Source organism: Neopelma chrysocephalum, unplaced genomic scaffold (assembly GCF_003984885.1).
Source record: "Neopelma chrysocephalum unplaced genomic scaffold, ASM398488v2 Primary Assembly neopelma1_59, whole genome shotgun sequence".
NCBI lineage: Eukaryota > Metazoa > Chordata > Aves > Passeriformes > Pipridae > Neopelma > Neopelma chrysocephalum.
In genome coordinates, this window is record NW_020897714.1 from 29,900,135 (window position 1) to 29,919,949 (window position 19,815).

Genomic DNA, 19,815 nt, shown 5'->3' on the forward strand with positions numbered 1-19,815 from the left:
ATGACTTCTGTGTCTGAGACATGCAGAAAAGCACCACACACTCAGCAGGTTTGGAAATACTAGCTTATCCACTTTCCTGCTATCCACAGGCATTTACACTGCTCCCAAGGTGCCAAGGGAAAATGTTACTTTTTCTGAAGTTTGGTTAGGACAGGGTTTTTTTTTTCCCTTTCCTTATTTTAAGTGCTGTGTAAAAGGATGCAGGCTAAGGAATGAGGCAAGTCTAATACCTATAAAATGAAGCAGGAGGCCCCCTCCCTCTGCCTCTCCAGGAGGATGGTGCCAGCAGAGATGCAGCCACAAGCCAGCACTGTTACTTTCACCCCTTACCACCTAGGGATCCTTTTCCCTGGTAATTGCTCTGTTGCTGATGATGCTTAGGATTTAAAGGAGGAAGACACTCCCCGGCTCTGCTTGAATTCTTAGAGATGTGTGGCCAAGTAGCATCCTTACAGGATTAGGTTTGCATTCTCTTAAAAATGCAACTGCTAATGTAGGCAGCAATTGCTAATTGCTGTCACAGCACTCATGGTGAGGAATTTTCAAAAATGTAAAACATGAGGGAAGCCAGAGTGGCAGAGTATTTTTAGGCATGACTTCCTCTTAGTTATTTTTCCTGACAAGTTACCTTCATTGTCCTTATCCAGGCCGAGTATAGGCAGGAGGGCCGTATAAGATAATATATATCTGCTGCTTCCAGAAAGGGGATCTGCACGTTACTCAATGAGCCCACTGACATCCTTCCTGTGCCCCTCACATGAAAGCACGTTCACCCTCCCACCTCGGTAACTTCCGTGCTGTTCCTTACCTCCTCCCAGAGAGCTGGGGAATGACGTCAGGTGGGTGAGGCAGCTTCGAGGGCATGGACACCACCTGTGGAAAGGGTCAGAGGCTCCTGAAGGCTACTTTCATTATGAATGAAAACGGAAAGCAGCAGCTGCCACCACACTGGGATCCTGGGGCGGGGTTTATTTGTTAGAGGGCCTTTTCCTGGTGTTATTTCTTAGACACACGTGGCTGATCCGTGCAGGACGTGCGATCCTGCTTATCTCGGAGGGCTGGCACAGCTCTTTGCCCAAGCAAGCAATAGAGGAAGTCGTCCCTAGGAGTCCAGTTGCTCTGTTCATAGTTTATAAAATAGCAGAACCTCTGGGTCCCTAATTGAGACCGGGGACTAACAGGCTTACAGTGTAATTAGCTAGCCATGATGGTCACAACACTGGTCTCCTAAGCTATGGATGGGAGCTGACCTCCTGTGTCCAAGAGTTCATACATTTATTTTTCTTTTGGCATCAGGGGAGAATTCCTTGTGGACTGGCCTTTTGACACCAGAGAGTTCAAGTTACCCCCACCCTCCCTTGTAACCATAGCTTTCTCCCACTACTATTTTTTCTCCCACTACTGTTTGAAAGCAAGAGACCAAAAGGACAGGAAGAACCGTGGGGTTTGAAAGGTCCTCAAAGAGCTGCCACCCTACTGAGCTGCACTAATGAACGAGTGAGCTGTGCACCTGCAGCACAGCCTGCTGGCCCAGCCTCCAGGCAAGGGGAAATCCGAAGCCCAACATGCCTCCTGCTGCCCTAATAGGTCTGCTTTAATCACACCACCTTAGGAACAGCAGGGTTCATCCTCTGTTTTGAGAGTGGTTGAGTGGGCAGGAAAATAAAACTCATTGTTTGGGATTTCCCTGGCTGGGATTTCCCCACAGCATCCTGTGTGAAATTTCTCTTTGTAAAAAAAAAAAAAAAAAAAAGGCACAAAGTTTTTTCTCTCAAGTCTCCTTACTGACAGTAGTGCTGCTGACTGGATGTCACTATGCCAGGCTTCAAGCTCCTGATGTTTATTGGACCCAGCACCCACACTGAGGCCGAACACCCGCCCTTCTCAAACAGGAGATACCCAGATGCCTTTTCTTGACTCTTGAGCTGGTGAGGTTGAAATCCTGAATCCTTCCAGTCTGTTCAAGGGCACAGCTCTGGAGCTGCACCTTGCTCAGCTCATATGGCAGAGCTGGCACAGTGCAGATGAGACACGAGCACGGAATGGTGGAGACTCAAAGCAACACGAAGTCAGCATAGAGGCATTTGTGTAATTCTCTCCTTGTTTTACACCAGTGTCAGATGTTCAGGCTGGTTCTGCAGGCTGAGGAAGTGAGCTACAGTTACAGAAATTAAATCCTACAATTCAATTTATATTACCTTCATCCCTTCTTGGCTATTTACCGTAACTTCTCTTCACAGGAAATCCAAAAAACAATGTAAAATATGGAGAAGGGAGGACTGTGCATTTGGGCTGTATCAAGATTGATTTGTTTGCATCAGATAATTCAGAGTGACTCAGAGTGTTCCAGCAAAAGAGAAACTGAGGCCAGGCCCTTTAACACCTAAGTTTTTATCTCTAGATCACCTTCCCTCAGCTCCCAGCTTGCTCTTCAATCATCAAGTGAATGCAAGGGAAACAAACGGTAACTCCACCAACAAAAAAGAAAAAATAATTAATGATTTTATTTTTTTGTTCTTTTTTTTAGTTCAGTTGGCCATCTGAGGTGCTAAAATCTCAACACCAACGAAGCAAGTGTGCATAAAAACAAACAATAAAACACAACCCAACAGAAGAAAACAGGCTGGAACAGAGTTGGTTTTGTACAGGTAGGGCATACGCTTTTCTCTTAACACTCCATACATGCCAACCGTAAGAGCCTTGAACAATCTGAATATCAGAGTTCACTTTCATACAAAAGGGAAGATGCCAAAGCAGATCCCTTCACCTGGATTAGACTTCACACACACACGCATGCACGCACAGATACAGAGTATTTAAGTTACTGCAATGCCATCAGAACATGGCATCCTCCCCTTCACATCCGCTTTCAGTGACACCCTCATCTGCCTGCTACCCTGCCTATAGCAGTACTCTGAGCACTCCAAAAGCACGAACTTTTGGAAAGCTTCTAATCTCTGTTATTTTACAACAGTTGAGAGCCAGCGATCTCTTTCTCTGTGAACTATGTACAGGCTGGTTTTTAGTATGCTTTAGAGTTCTCTTTCTTGCAGATGGTGATGACTGAAATTCCCAGAAAGCCACATCGTGGCTTTTCAGTTTGTACACAGGAGATTTTATAATGCAACACCTTTCTCATCCACTGGTGTCTGGTGTAAACACTTAAACTGAAAACTCATTTTAAAAGAATGTTAACCAAACAAGGTGTAGCTGTGAACATTTTAGGAACAGCTGCTCACAAAACGGAACTGCCAGCTGCTCTAGATCATGCAGTCTAGACCACTTATAATACTTCATAACGTTCAGGATTAGGATGTATAAAAATATTAAAAACCACCAGAGTGCACACAAATGTGGTGACTAGCTCTATGCAAGCACCGTGTTCTAAGAGAAGGCCTAGGCATTGCACAAAACTCAGATTCTTGACCGTGGGGGTAACCCAGGGATCCACTGGTGTCTTTACATACAAACAAATATTTACATAAAATGCAGAGACGGAGAGAGAGAAGGACAGACTTTTAAAACTTGCAGTTTGCTCTAAAATATGTTGTTCAGCAACGCAGTTTGTAACATGCCCTAGTGAGACCATGGGGTATTGGTTAACTGAAAGAAGGAGTATGTCTTAAAGTTGGAGCTGAAATGTCTCGTCACCTCCCCACACATTAGTTCTCTGAAGCTCAGGATTTTACAGCCATTTGTGAGTTTTCATGAGAATATGGTTAAAAGAACAGAACAGTTAAAATAAAAATGTACTGTGAAAACAGCAGATTAGTTGTTTTGGTAGTCCTCACTCCCCCAATCCCACTTGCCTCCTGGGTGTTTCCAGGAGGTTGGTATCCCCCTCCCTTCCCCTTAGGGGACTGAAGTGCTTGCCCCATCCTCAGTGTGCCCATTTCAAAACGAACACAGTTTGGGTTCCAAGCTCGGCTCTCTCCCCACCTCCTGCAGGGATGAAGCGGCCAGCCCCTGGTACAGACCGTGTCACCTGGGACAGACACCCTTGAGTGCCCACTCCTCGGAAGCTGAGGGCCTTTTCGCTCTCCTCACACGTGAAATGGACACACGTCATCGAATGCACATGGCCGAGTCACGTGCTGCTGCCCACCCGGGCAGCACAAAGAGCTAGAACATCCTACTTGGATTCTGATACAAATAAGGAATCTTGTGGTCACAAGAGCCGTCTTCAGCTTTAAAAATATAAAATTTGAATTAAAAATATTCAGATAGTAAAAAAACCCAGTATCTGATATGCAAGTCGTATTCTTAAAGTGCAACTGAACAGCAAATACAAGTTGTGCCTTTTACAACCATTTTGATATAAAAAGGCCTTTTAACATTCCCTTTCATGTATTTTTAATTAATTTGCGTGTGCGATGTTAGCTCTTCGTTTTCATTCTCACTGCTGGAGGCCTTCAGCATAACCCAAGGAGTTTAGGCTTAGATTATGTGGTTTTCCGGTGCAGTAAGAGATTATGCCCTCAAGTGATATCACTCTTCAGCACTGCAAAGATCTGGCCCATGTCCCCCAGCATGAAAGGGAAAAGGAGTGATCTGGTATTTCTTCTTCAGGACTTTGTTCTGTTCTGCAGCTCACATTCGTTACGAGTTAGGTGTGGTCCATATACCCAGTGCACATAAAATGGACTGAGGTCAATTCTCTGCACAAGACAGTTCACAATAAACTTTACATCTAGCTTCCCTCTTTCTTCCCTCTTTCTCCGCTCCAGCTTCCAGCGGCCCCTCAAATGCAGACTATGTAAACTTTCATTGCCAGTTTCACTTGGGCAGCTGGCACCTGCACTGGCAAATGGGGGGAATTCTGTCTGTTGGACATCCTGTTGGTAAGCCAACACTCCAGGATGCTGGGATAGCAGGTATCACTTGCTAACATACACAATTATGAAGTAGCACTGCATCTGCCTGTCTGCTTGGTTTCACGAGCATCTGGATTCATTTTGTAATGCCTTAGCAGAAAACACTACGGGGAATAAAGGAGGGACACTTCAGGCGGAAAAAACATGTTTCCACAGTTAGCAACCAGCACCACCCAGAGACCCCGGGGACACTCCAAACCATTCTCCCTCAGCCTGAGGTATGCTCCCAGGTCAGAAGGGAATTCAAATCACAGACCTTGCCTTACAGGACACCTCTCTGAAGGAAGGAGAGAGCCAACAGCAAGAAACCATGCTAACCTCTGTCCCAGGGCAAAAGACTAAAGGATGTTCAGCCCTGCTTGGGTGCCTTGCACCAGCAGTGTAAGTTCAAGCTGAAAGAGTCAGTGCTCTGTACGAATGTGCTTGGGAATTCGACACTTTCTCAAAGGCATTGTGAAGCCAGCTTAGTACTTCTTTAACAAGAAAAGAACACAGTCAGCATCCCAAGGTGGGAAAACCTCTTAAAGCACCGCATGAAGGACAGGACACCTCCCCAGCACATGGTGCTGTTTCAGCTCTGCAGGACAAGGTAAGGACACGGTGTGCCCAGGGAATGTGTCAGACAGTGAATGGTGCTGAATTGCTCAGTGCATATCCTGCTCATTGTTAGTGTGTGGTCACGGTCAGTACCCTCCTGGCTGAAAAGCTTCACTAGCTGAGCCAAGAGGAGTTTCTTCCAATAGATGCAGCAGGAAATGTGCTATTTTTGTTTTCGTGGAAGTCCCTCTAGCTGTATCTCAGGAGTATGAGGGTCCCCTCTTTCAGTGAGAAAGAGACATGGGATATTTCTACCTCACCGTTTTGGCTTTCCCGTTATAAAAATGTAAAATTTAAATAAATATAGGTTTATTAGTCCAAAAGAGGGAATCTGGGACGCAGAAGAAAAAGACGCTAAGAACACAAATAGATTCTTAAACTCCATGAGTGTGCAGGGTTTTTTCATAGAGAAAAACTCCTAGGGCAGGATGCATCCGTGGGTACATAAGGGCTGCCCTTGCTGTGAAGCAGGGACCAATCTGCAGTAGTGTCTTTCTCTAACAGAGTTAAAACACTCCCTCCACAATCAAATAAGTGTAACAATCAAATTATTAATAAGAACACTAATAAATAGCCACAGGTAACAACGTCCAGTAATTTAGAAGTGGAAGTTGTAGGATGCAGCAGGCACACACACTCATCACTCGTCCATTTGTTTCCTAAAAGATACAAAAATGAATCTTCTTTCAAGTATTAAAAAAATAAGTTAATTGACATAAAAGGGTCAAAGTGACTGAGGGCCCAGGCAGGTCTTAAGCTTCGTTTCCAATGTGCAAAAACAAAATACAGAGAAAAAAAAATAAAAACACTGAAAAGTCTTAATGGTGGTTCGGTCACTTAAGGGCTTCTCCCTTTCAGGGGCCTAACAGCCAGGGAATGCCGCCTGGGAACACCCCTGCCCCAGCACACACTTACCACTGTCCCACAGCAGTATTTTCCAGTGTCAAAACAGTCACAACGAAAACAGAACAAGGAAGCCCACCAGCCTCTGAACTGTGGCCATGAAGACTAAGGCCAGCAGTAGCTGTCTCTCCAGTGTGTAAGCAAAGCAGATGGGCATCTTCCCTCTCTCTTCTTCTCCCCTTGTTCCCCACAAGAAGATTTAGGAGGCTATGATAGGGAGAGAGTCTACTGATGCCCACGTCTCTCTAAAAACCAAGAGGCAGAAAGTTCTGTCACACATACTAGCAGTATCTTCTCTGTCTCATATTTCTTCATATCCATGCATAATGATCAACTGCAGGTTTCTTTGGTGGGGAGGAAGACTAAAGCAAAGAAGGTGTTGCCCTGGGCTTCTGGAGCTCTCTCGGACAGCTGACTCCACTGCTACAGGCTGCTGTGGTTTTCCAGGAAGGGTTGCCACTTCCCTCCCTTTTATAAGAACTGGTGTAGTAAAAACGGGGAAGGAATGGACTGCCATAAATCCAGCTTAGTTAAGGGCACTTCTTCCCTTAACCTCCTTCCCCACACATGGATTATTCCCCTCCCTCCTACCACACACACAAAAATACGGTCCATTTGTATAGGACCAAAAGGAGACTCCACAGTCTCAACTCATTTCTTCAACTTGGCTTGCAGACATGTAAAACTTAAGCTTCTGGAACCAACACACTTATCAAAAGGCTTCTGCGTGGTTCAAACCAAATTCCTGCATGCTGTCGGACCCTTCGGAGATTTCCCCTTCAACATCTTCTTATCCGTGTAATTCTGGCAAACTCAGGGTAGGCCAACTGGACAACACAGACCAGCAGAGGTAAATGTGTTAAGCTCAGGACCAGTTCAAGCTAAAACCTTTGGAAAGCATGACTGCCTCCAGGTCCTTGTCTTCTTCTTTTTCTCGAAGCCGTTGCTCCTCAAGGAGAGCCACAAGAGAATCTCTCTGCTCCACTACTTCTAGCATCTCGTTCAGGATCCTCTTCTCCTCCGAGAGCTCCTCATCTGTCTTCAGATGATCTACAGAGATATCCAAAACTATCAGCATACAAAAGGCTAGAAATACACACACACAATCCATGAAATATTCCCTTTTGCTCTCACCTTCTACTGCCATCCTCTCCCGGAGTTCCTGCTGTAATCGACTCTGCCTGTCTTCCAGTTCTAGCTCCCGAGCACTGAAAGGGAAACATCAGAAATCCAAATTCTGGGTATGTTAAAATATTGCATACATTGCTTCATAGCCACTCTCAGTTTTTGCTCCCTCTCTAGATATCTGCTGTGCATTTTACCAATCTGTTTCAGAATATATCTTCAGTGTTTTAAGAGTTGTAAGTGTATTTTTAAAACATTTAATGGTACTTTCAGCACTTCAGGTTCTTTGCCTTCAGGTAGGATGTGCAACACCAAAAGTTTTAGGGGTTGTGAGTGGGATTAAATCTAAAACAGAATGAAAGAACAAACAAATCTGCAATACCTCTGTGTATCTCCTGCTACTTTCCACTCTAAAGACAAAGTTACTTATTAACTAAGGACATGTCAGGCCACTTGCAGATTGCAATGCAGACAACATGTTGGGTTTTTTCTGCTACGGGCACTAAGGCCATCAGCTCCACACTGCCAGGGTGAGCTGACATACTCAAAAACTAATTTCAGTGAATGTGCATCATGGGAACAGAGAAAACTCCCAATTTCATTAACAGGAGAAAAGCTTTATCACCTGAGCCCAACTGAGAGGCACTGGGGTCCCACTGCAGGCAGAGAGGAGGCCCACATGGCAAATGTGACTGAATTAAACACTTTTGGTTATGCTTAAAAGCAAACTCTACCAAAACCAGGAGACACACATTATTTCTGCACAGCTCAAAAACACTTGCATAACCAATGTTTGTTTTATACAAGAACAGCTTGAGAAGGACTCACATATCTGTACTTCTGCATGTGCACAAATAATTGGACCTTCTATTCCTTACCGCTATTACTCCTTCTTCTACCTCTCTTCTTGAAATGTACTCGGACTCATATCTCAGCCACATATCAGCCTAAGAGGCTGCTGACCTCCTGGCCCTATAGGGAAGACAGTACTGACAGATCTTCCAATACTATTTATGACACAATCCCCATTATTAACACATTCACTCACAATATCATCAGTTCGGACTCGTAGCGAACCAAGGCATTCTTCTCCTGCACCAGCTTGAACCACTCCTGCATCAGCTTGGGGTCATCCTTCTTACCCATGCCTGCCAAAAAAGAAACCTGTTAAGTTTTCAGGTAACGCCCTGCAATCCTGACAAGCCCAAACCGCAAAAACAACGATGGGGCAAAATGTGCAAAGAAAGCCGAGCAAGATGCTGCCAGAGCACTCCCAAGCCGGGTCCATTCAGTTTGCCTAGAGTACACAGTAGAGTGGAAGTCACCTCTCCAAAAGGATTATCTTCTCTTTGGAGCCTAATTTTTTTTTTCCTTCCTGATTTTCTTGTGATTGCATGTTTCTTCCTCACTCTTACTGCAGAAACCCCTAAGCATTTAATTTTTCCTTTCATCAGAAGAGTTTTATAGACCCTCAGCCCAGCTACTTAAATGTATGCTCATCAGAAAAGGATTCAATTGCCACTCCATGTGTTTGACCTTTATTTTCAATTGCATGTCCTCAATCTTTTCTTTTACTAGCCAAAAGTAACACCTTTTCTTTTCTTTTTTTTTTTTTTAATGGCTAAATAAATCTTTTCTGACTGCTCCTCCTAGCCACATGTATCTATTCATCTTGAAGATCCCTACTGCGCAGTGATCACAGAAACTAATTCTACTGTATTGCACATCAGCACTGGAAAGAAAAAGAACCACCAGACACATTTGCTAACATTAAAGCAGAATACAGATACCTTGGGCCTTGGCCACCTAGTACAGAACTCTTAGCTGGAATTTCTTTTATTTTAAAACCAACTCCTAAACTCACTCAATAATCCATTGATGAATCTTGTATCTGCCAGGAGTCATGTGGAATAAATGCAGAACGCTGTTCCCAAAGCCTTCTGTTGATATTTATCAAACACAAGAGCTTACAAGCTCTTGGTCTGGGCCACTTATTCCACGTTGAACTGCCTGCAGATGAATTCTGTGACTCAGATCAGACCCCATCAAGGATAGTAGCAATGCTCCTGCCTGGGTAGAAGTGGATGCAGAAGACCTCAAATCAAGCTCAACAGCACTTTCAGTTTGCTGCATCCTATCAGCTTGCATTGTATGTAACCAAGGCATCCAAAAATAACTAACATCCCTGCCTATATTTGTTATTATGGATACATACTCTCTACATCAAGAACAAAAGCTCTCAAACAGTCCGTTTGATGCTAAAATAGTCAAGCAGCAATCTTACTATGCAAACTCTGTGAGACACTTCACCGACACCGCATTAATGGCTAGTTAATTCAGACCCACGCCCTGCCTCATCCTCAGCATGTCACAGAAGTGCTGCCCTGGAGCTACACAAGGGAGAACCTACAACTCCTAGTAAACATCAGCTTAGGCTGAGAACACCTGCCTTTCACTTGTCATAGCAGCCCCTTGGGCAAGACCAGACTCGGTTGCACCACCTTAAGACTTTATACCAGTGTGTTGGCTCAGTTCCAAGCATTCCTTTCTGAGCATCTCTGCACAATATGCCCACGTGGCGACAGGAGAGGGAGACTGTACATGCAGATGTCCAGTGCTGTGGCGCCATGAAAACACTGGGAAGTCTCCCCTTCCTTTCCGATGCCAGGATGTATAGAAAACAAATGCCTCTAAGAAAAAGCCAAAAACACAACGCTACTGACCTATGAAATACGTAAGTATTTTTAAACAGCCAATGAGCAGAGGAATAATGGGAGGATTGGAAAGGGAGCACTGACAACTGATGTGAAGGGAGCACCATGGAAAGCAGATAAGTGGTTAGCAAAATTACACCATGAACACACATAAACAACCCCTTCCCCATGCCTTGGCAATGGAAACTGTATAGTAAACTCCATTTGGGACAGTTAAAGAATGCACTCAGCAAGGCAGATGAGGGAAAACTGGTCTAACTGTTGTTGGTTTTTAAAGTTCAAGGATGTTTTTGCAAAACAGTCCTTATAAAGACACAGTATTCCTTTAATCCCTACACGGTAATTAAAGGGCCATATTAAAGGAAACAGATTTTCTTCCCTTACCCCACCTTCCAAACATCTTTCAGGAGGAATAGAGAAATTGAAGCCAGCAAATGAAAACAGAAACTTTCCAGTGTGACATTACTGGCCCCACGGCTGCTGCCCAAGGCCCCTCCCAGTCGCTACACCTTCTCTAGCACAGCTGGGACTCACAAAAGGGATACTGTACCTTTAGTAACTTGCCACAGGCTCAGAGAAGCTGGTTATCGGGTTGCTACAGAGAAGGCTGGTTTTGAGGACACAGCAAGAAAAGGGCTGGGGACGGGGCTGGGGGCCTTGTGGTCACTATCTGACTAGTGCTGCTATGACAACCCAGCTGTGGTCAAGGAGGACGGGGAGCGTGAGGTTACGTTACCTTCATGGGCACAGCAAGGGCAGAAGGAGAGAGGTCTACGACGTGGTGTCCCGGCATTGGGCTCAACTTCAATAGGACCAAACGAGGAAGAGGAAGAGGCAGGAGAGGAAGAGGAAGTTGGAAGTGGAACGGAAGAGGAGGAAAGGGGTGAAATAAAAGACAAGCAAAGGACAAAAAGCATAAGAGTGAGAAAGAAAGGAAACACAAGAAGAAAAGAAAAGAAAAAATACAAGAAATGGAGAAGCAGAAACAAGGGATACAGTCTACAGATGAATAATGTCCCTAATAAGCACAGATAACACATGAGAGGTAGACTGAGGTATTGGTGAACTCTTACTGAGCTGTACAAATACCAGGCAGGAGGTTACTGTTAGTGCATTTTTCCTAATGTACATTTTTCAATTGCATGGTCTTTAACCGAAAAGTTTGTGACCCAGATCTCAGGACTAGCAGAGATGGATATTCAACCCCTGCTGATAACATCAGATTTCAAGCAGGGTTACAGTAAGTCTCGCCTGCATATGTAAGACACCAGCTGTAAGCAGCCACCCTACCTTAAAGCCTTATCAGGACCATGCTCTTATCACCGTGGCAGCATCCACTGATGGTAAAAGTGTCCTTTATAATGGAATATAATGTCTTCAGACAGGGAACATCATAGGGAGAATCCGATTACCGTGGAACCAGCCTGCCAGCATCTGCTGTGTCAAGTATGGTGAGTACACATGTACTCAACTGGGTTGTTGTGCTTAGAGAGGAAAAGGCTTTAACATGGATAAAAACGTGATTTGCATCAGGATCTGCAGGGGCAATGACCAACTGAGGGCTTTGCAGAGTTAAAACAGTGAATTTAAAGCTCTCCCTTGACGTTCTCATTTCACACAGCATTTTAAAGCTTACAAGTCCTGTTAGTATCGGTGACTTACTGAATCTTTGTCATCTTTTCTGTCAGACATCGAAGGACAAACACTTCTCATCTCTCAAAAGGTTCAGCTGCTTTAACACCAAGAATTTGCTTTTCAGCTGTACTTAACGTTACAGAGATAAACAATAGGAAATAACCAACATCACTAATAGTTACAGAAGGACATGCACCAGGGAGGTGATGAGCCTGAAACACCAGAGGAGCAGAATGGAACACTTACTGCTCTCAGGGCAAAACCGCATTTATAAAGAGGAGGCATTTCTGTGTTGGGAAAAGGCATAAACTCCACAACAATAATATGGTAAGAACAATGCTTTTTTTTGGAAAAGTCAGCAGAGTTTGATGTATGTGGTTCAGAGAAAGCTTTATAGAACTAGAATACTCGTGGACTGGGAAGGCTTTAGAAGGGACCATCACAGAACTAGACCAGCACATGGAGGACACACTGGAGCAAGAGGGAGAGCACACCGGCTTCAAAGCCTGTGACTGAGCAGCATGGCTTTCTCAGACAGGAAGAAACCTCTGTACTGGGAGCAGGAAGGGGTGACATTGGGAGAGGTGCCACAGTTGGCCATAGGACAGTTACAAATAAAGCATCGTACCAACGTTAGGTGACAGTACCAGAACCTTAAAGTTGTTCTGAACTTTCGAACTTCCTCATTTGAAATGAAAAAAATACTAAGGTGTTTTTTTTCCTACAATTGCCATTTCACAGATCGGGTTACAAAAGCAATAACAAACAAGAAAAACTCCAAACCACAAAGGCACTATGAAGAACAAGCTTCCACACAAAGCAGAGCATTTAGTGCACGATACTTACTAATAATTTTTTATTTCACATCCTATCTTATTCAACACTAATTCTTCCACATAAGCTTTAATACTCTAACTTGTTCTAACTACTGTTTGGGGGCGGGGGCAGGACATGGGTATTTAACTGTATGGAAATATCCACTTCAATTTTTCAGGGTTTGAGATTTCATTCAGAATTGGGGGGTGATAAATGTCAAACCATGGACATACAGACTTGGTGAGGAACTCCCAATTTTTCATATTTGATCTGAAAAAAAAAAATACCCAGTTTGTGAAAATGTCCTTCATCTCACTGTGAAATGGCCACAAAACTACTAGTATTAGTCATCAGTGCACAAATGATCTGATACTAGGAAAGGATACCATCTTTGATCTCCAGTAAAAAGACACAGGAGTTACACAGCAGCTGACTAATACGGAGCTCACACCCCAACTATATTTTCTACCTTTGCTCTTAGTTATACTCCCACTCTTGTCTAAGGAAAATTTGTCCTTGGATCAAGTTGCAAAGTCCATGGTATCTACAATAGCCCTGCTACTAGAAATGTTGACATTGTTTTTCAGTAAGATAACAAACATAACCTGCACAATTAAGAGCCTTTCCATCTACTTCAGATGTAAATTACAGTCACATCAGTGAATATATGATCATTACAATTGCTTTGGGAAAAAATTCTGTCCGAAGCAGGATGATTAGCAAGGCTTTAAGGAGTCTTCCTTATGTACTGGAGGTCCTTAACAGCAAAAAAAGAGGAAAGTACAACCTGAAAACTTAACTCCCAATGGTTCTCTAAAGCTGTGAAAATTATTATGTCCTAAAAAGTGCCATAATTTGAAGCTGCAACCGTCATAAAACATATCATGCAGCAGAATTTTAAATATATTTTTAGAAACAACTCTTAAGGTGATAGTAATGAAAACTGCCTCCCCATCCTTGCTAATAAAGAGTATCAACACACGGTATGGACTCTGCTCAGACTGAAATAGAAACTTTTAAATTACAAGAGAATAATTATTTCATTGTGCAGCCTGAAATGGAGAAAGTTTTTTCACTGACAATAACCAATCTTTGTCACACTTCCCTTTCCCTTCAGATAAACACTTTCAAGAAAAGGCCTCTTAACTCTTTCAGAAACAAAGAACTTGGGGGAAAAAAATCAATTGATAAATGGAAAAAGTGTTCCCTGGGCCAGCTGATAATTTTAGACAGTGAACGTATCATCAGATCATTCACATTCCTGTCAAGGTTAATTTAAGAAAATACAACTTCACAGCACGAGTTCTCACTGTGTGTAAGTATGCTCAAGGACAATCCTGGGAAAAGACTGAACTCCTTGTCTAGTACTATCAAGAAGGAGAACTATGCAATGTTGCATTTTGCAATATGGTGTTAAAAACTGTCTCATCTACCTTGCCCTTATCACACGTCTGATTACATTATGGAAACCCTTATATGGCTTCTTATTTCTCCCAAAGCCATTATGAATCCTGCAGTAAATAGTATTATTATTATAGTGTTGTTTAGAGAAGAGAAATCACCACCTCATGGTCCCATTAAATTAAAAACAGGATCATCACTGCAAGACAATCGTTTTGGACATGGAGTCAGGGCCAGATAGGAAAACCCCTTTTGTCATGCAAATTAAAAAAAAAAACAACAAACCCAACCCCTCTTCTGTTTAAGTCTCCTTCCCCACCAAAAATATCCAGGTCTGGCAACACAGGTCTTCACCCACAGCATGGAAGAGTGCTGTTGGCAGCAGCAACAGCTGCTGAAGGAGTTCTTTTGGAAAGAGCTGAAGGGCAAGAGGGGAACCATTTCTGTGACCATTTCATTCTTTGGTTCCCCCTGTGCTGTCAGCAGGAGTCTAAGGTGTGGCTGTCGCTTCCAGAGAAAAAATCACCATTTTTTTTCACCAGAGAGGCAAACCTGCCAACAGATGTGTTAATCACAGGTTGTTCCTTTCCAATGCCACAGGCCAACTTTCCTTACAGTGTGTAAAGCCTCGGAAGCAGAGCTCAGCAGCCCAAGCTGCTGCCCAGCAGAGGCACGGAATGGAGGCAGAGGCCGCAGCTCGTTAAGGAAAGGACTGTACCCCAGCCCCTGAGCACACTGGCTTGCAGATCAGACACATCCCATCAATAAACTGACTGGAATTATCTTGCCTCTGTGAAAAGAAGCCTTTCTCAGATCTTTCTGGGAAGCCTTGTGTGCAGCCAGAACAAGAATGACCCTCTTTTTCCTAGTACTCTTGAGAGACTGCAGACTTTGCTACAATGGTGGAAACCAAGACCTAGGCCAAGAGTAAACACCATAGCTTCACAGCCTCTTCAAAACAAGAGCCAGAAATTATACAACCACTATGAAAATATACCTCCCTTTTCACTGTACATTGCTCTTTGTTACACAAGCTACACTGGACTGTTGTCTTCTTTTCTAATTTTCAGTTACCTATTGTTTAAAGAGCAATACTTCAGACCAGTTTTGCTCTTTTCTGCTGTAGCTATGTAACACTTCTTCACAATCAGTGGTCAAAAGGACCAATCAGGATGAAGAAAGCACAGCAGAAAGTCTGGGGTGGCAGACCCCATTATCCCCAAGCTACAGCTCACACGGATCCCCTTCTTGTGTCTTGTGGTAGGAGAGCTGTGATGATTTCTGAGAAGTGGTGAGCCACTGGAAGCCAAAATTACTTGAACAGATATACCACAGACCACATGGGACCACATCCTTTGCAAGCTCTGCATCCAAAGACTCTGCATTCTATATTGCTGACTAATCAGGGCGGTTTGGAAAGCAGCAACACTGGACAGGAAATCCAGCTCTGAGGCTAATCTCAGTTCCACTTGACCTCACAATCTAAGAGCACAACACTTTCTTATTCTATTAACAATTTTCAACCCTCATTTATCAGGCATACTGAGAGCTCCAATTTTAAATCAGTGTTTAAAATATGGATCAGTCCCAAAGAGGTCGGTAAGCCAAACTGCACTGATCACACAAAATATCCTCTTTCCCACCCTTAAAAAAATCAGGTATGATCAGAAACCCAAATACTGAAAAATAAAGCATTCCATCCTTACTATTTGGTGAAGTTGTTCAACAGCAGTGTTGTAAAAGAGCAAGGATACAGAAAGCCATCTCTTGGAAAACAGCATCCACACCACTGCGGGTTGAAGGCAGGGATTCTGACAAATATCCCATAAGCACACCACCTAGTGTGTCTGACTAACAGTTTACTAAATCTGTCAAACCCAATATCCTCTAAAGCACAATCATTGGAAGAAACCTGGGGGAAACTCACAGACCACCAAACTGTCATGCAAACTGAACCACTTTTATTTATCCAGCAGAAGGAGGCAGGGGGGAAGGCGGGAAAGGGAAAGAAAACTGGGGAAAGCAACAGTTGGAGCAGAACACATACACCCATGACTGCACAGAAGTCTTCTGCTTCTACTAGACCTCGAGGCACTTCAAAACATGGTCAGAATTAGCACAGTCCTGCACTGACCCTGTCTCCCAAGGCTGTTAGTTTTTGTGTGCAGAAAGAGGCAGGTAAATGGGAATTGCCTTACAAGTACTCGTACTTAACAAGTTCTGCTTATCAAGTGCTCTTTCCTGCTCAAAATTTACAGCAAAGAAAACATGTTACTGATTCACTTCAGTGTCAAAAACAGCTGCAGACTGCAAAAGCAATGTTTATCTTACATCTCCACTCCCCTTTCAGGAGAGCTGTGTTTGTCAATCACGAGAAATAGGACTGTTCCCACTTGAATATATCAGACTCCAGCCCTGCAGTTAGACCTGAAGGACTTTGAAGGATGTAGTCAGTTCAAATATTTTAAATAAGTTAATAAAAAGTGAAGCTAATGTCGTGTGTGCTTTAAACAAAGTACAAAGATTTAAAAAAAAACCCCAATTGTACTTTCTCCCTCCTGTTTAGCTCATGTTCATAAGGCTCTTGTGAATACGGGAGAACGTATTTCTGAAATCAACACTGTCAAACATACCAGCTCTCTTCCCTACATCCTTCTGGTCTCTCTTGGCACACCCCAGCCAGGAACAAAGCAAGATGGGAGTGTGTGGCTGTTTCCTCAATGATTCCCTGCTGGGTGCAAGGAAAAGGAAGCTGCTCATTTGGACGCAGAGGGAAGAACGGAGGTACTTTCCATAGGCAGACAAAGAGCAAACTGGGACAAGGAGCCAGTGGGTTAGGAGGAACTGAGGCTGGGACTAAGGAAGCAAGGTGACTAAGAATCCAAACTAGTAATGGAGAACAGATGAAGGGAGAGGGGAAAAGGGGTAAAGAGTTAAGGGAGAAGGCAGATTTGAGAAGATATGACCTACAATTTTCCAGACAAATAATGCTGGGCAGAAGAGGGAGCAGAGCCCAAACATTTTGGAAGAAGGCCAAAGGCAGGGATTTAGGCTGTGGAGACTGTGTCAGTGGGAAGACCAGAGGAGAAATAGCTAGTGGGGAGGAACAGGAGGTCTGAAAGGTAGAATGCTAGGATTTCTTTGTCAAGAAGGTGGGATTAAAATTAAATGCCTGAGAAACAGAAACTGGGACTGAGAATTAAAATGGAAGCGGGGTAAGGAGCTCTGGATGAAAAAAAGACAGGATTAGGACAAGGACTGTCTAGAAATAGGGTGTAAAGGGACAAAGAGTGTATATCCACCAGACCACTGCATCCTTCCACTGTCTGGCTCAGAATCCACGTTTTCAAGTCTCACCATTCCACAGTTGCCAATAAACATCTGTGAAATCCACTGAAATCCACTGTGTCCCATTTCTTCTCCATAAGGATCTACACAGAGGATGACAACCTAGTGTTGCTACCAGTTATTCCATAAGGGCATGAGACAAGAGTTCTCTATGGTAGACCTAAAAACTATAAGTCTGTTGATATATCAATATAATAAAAAGTCTTAATTTCAGTTGACTTTGCAACCTTTGTAGTGTTCTTTTAACATAACCACATACACAATATACACATGGGAATAATTACTCAGAATTAAAATGTGACCATCTGTAGCATGAAATGAAACATCTGCATCACAGCAACGGTACACAACATTTCAGAACAGGAAGAGAGGATTATGGCAACTGAGCAGAGCAAAGGGGGTAGTTAAGATAGCAATCTGTAATCCTGCAAACTGGAACTTGACCAGGATGTCAGAAGTTACCACTCCCTTGCAGAAGTTTGTTGCGCAATCTGTAACGACTACATGAAACTCTCATCAGTGTGAAGAAAATCCAGAATAAACTAATGCCCTGATCATTAAAGAATTACTACCACTTTACAGATAACTTTTCAAAGTACTTTGCAATTTTTCTTATCGTTCTACTGACAATATGACTCCAGAGTCATGCCTAAGCCTCAGAGACACAGGTTGCCAGTAGAATAGTTAAGTGTGCAGCCATCCCAGCTGCCCACGCAGCCACATGGTGCTCCAGAGGCAGCATCCTGCACAGGCATGTTAATTCTGAAGCTGAGCCCTAAATCTGCCACTAAATAGTGACAAGTGTCATCAGAGCAATGTGTGCCTTCTAACAAAAGTGTTCTGGCAGCCCCAAAAGCAAATATGAAGCAAACTATAGAGGCAACAAAATAATACTATAAAGCCACATACTCCAGGCTATTCTGGCTCGCTGCATTTAAAGGGATACTGCCCAATAAAGTTTTTTTAAAATTTGTCTTGAAAAAGTATTTTTGAGATGAGCAGAAATTTGATATAATTTTAAGACGTATCAACTATTTTAAAAAAACCCCCATGAATATTGTCTGACTGTCGGAAGCCCAAGTGACTGAGTCATCATACAACTCAAACCAGCCTGTTAAAAAATGATCACTCTGAGGTGACTCAGAGAAATGAAAAAGGCAAACACGCAAAAAAGATTAACATTTCCAATTAAGAATTTCTGCAACACAACAATTCTTTTAAGTGACAGTGTCCCTTTAAGTAAAGATTATTTTACTTTTCTTAAAGCCACTATTAGTGATTTTGATGGGATCGCTGTCTCTAAAGAGGCATTAGGAGGAGAGGCAGGAGGCAGGAGAGGTGTAGTGGAGATAGCATTAAACAGGGATAAGGGTCTGTTAAGTGCAATTCAGCATCACCCTTTTACAGCTCCTACTCTACACACATATGAGTATGGGCCAGCCCTGATGGATAAAACCAGCAAGAGGGTTTCAAAGTCTCTCTGCAGGAGATACCCCAGGAAAGAATGCCAGAGGGGCTGAACAGTGAATGAAACACAGGGCTAGCAAAGGACTATCACACCAAAATTACCACAGGGGAGCTGGGCAACCAATTAGGTGTACTAAGGAGAAAAGTCTCCCACTTTGATATTTGAACTTGGGTGGATATTCTTAACTCGGATGTTTTTCAGTAAAAGTCTATTGTGCCAGGACAATTTGGAGTCATTCCCAACAGAAAGGTACAGGTAGATATTACATGGGACAGCCTCCCTGGAGGAGGAGAAAAAAAGACAGTTAAAAGCCTGGGCAAGATTATGTTTGAAGGATCAAATGCAGAACACAATGAGCCAGGGGAAGACTTCTAGTGATGTGTCTTGGATCAGGCCTAGAGCATGTGGATCTCTCTCTGTGGAGCTGGTCTGTAATGCACTCCCTCAAAAAAACTCACAGTTTAGATCAAGCAACTTTATACCCTGAAAGGCAAATGAGACCCTCGGATAACATGGCAACTGAGCAGACTTTGCTTTCTCATGGATCTGCTGACAGACAGATGTGTTCACTTCGTAAGAAAAGATTTAGGGTGATTAAACTAGCAAGGGAAATTTTAATTTTCAAGATGGGCAAATGCTAAACAAATGCTGTTTGCAACCCAACAGTTATCAGCCTACTAAGGGATTCAGGAAGTAACATTCATTAAAGAAATGCAGAACCATGGCATAGAGTGATGATTCTTAAGTGAAAAAAAGAGCTAAACACTGTAACATGTTTTTAGCACTAAATGGAATATTAAAACAATAACATAGCAAGAAGCTTATTAGCTGTGTAATGATGCAAACTGGACTGACTGGTAACTAACAGCAGATTCCAGCAAAAATGACTGCAATTCTTAATAGTAGATTCTTTCCTAACCTTACATTAAGACAA

General features: G+C 43.2%; 1 protein-coding gene across 5 annotated transcripts in view; it reads right to left on the minus strand.

Moving 5' to 3' along the window:
* Positions 1 to 2,482: 2,482 nt before the first annotated feature.
* Positions 2,483 to 19,815, minus strand: part of MICAL3 (microtubule associated monooxygenase, calponin and LIM domain containing 3) — a 168,255-nt gene continuing 150,922 nt past the window's right edge. For 4 of the 5 annotated variants that reach the window (XM_027680764.1, XM_027680762.1, XM_027680761.1 and 1 more), the window contains 4 exons: positions 10,950 to 11,015; positions 8,548 to 8,647; positions 7,509 to 7,582; positions 2,483 to 7,424 (listed from right to left, as the gene is read on the minus strand). In XM_027680764.1, the coding sequence (XP_027536565.1) occupies positions 7,240 to 7,424; positions 7,509 to 7,582; positions 8,548 to 8,647; positions 10,950 to 11,015 (425 nt within the window). In that variant the 3' untranslated portion in view covers positions 2,483 to 7,239. The remainder of the gene's footprint in view (positions 7,425 to 7,508; positions 7,583 to 8,547; positions 8,648 to 10,949; positions 11,016 to 19,815) is intronic. The other variant, XM_027680765.1, reaches the window with a different exon arrangement.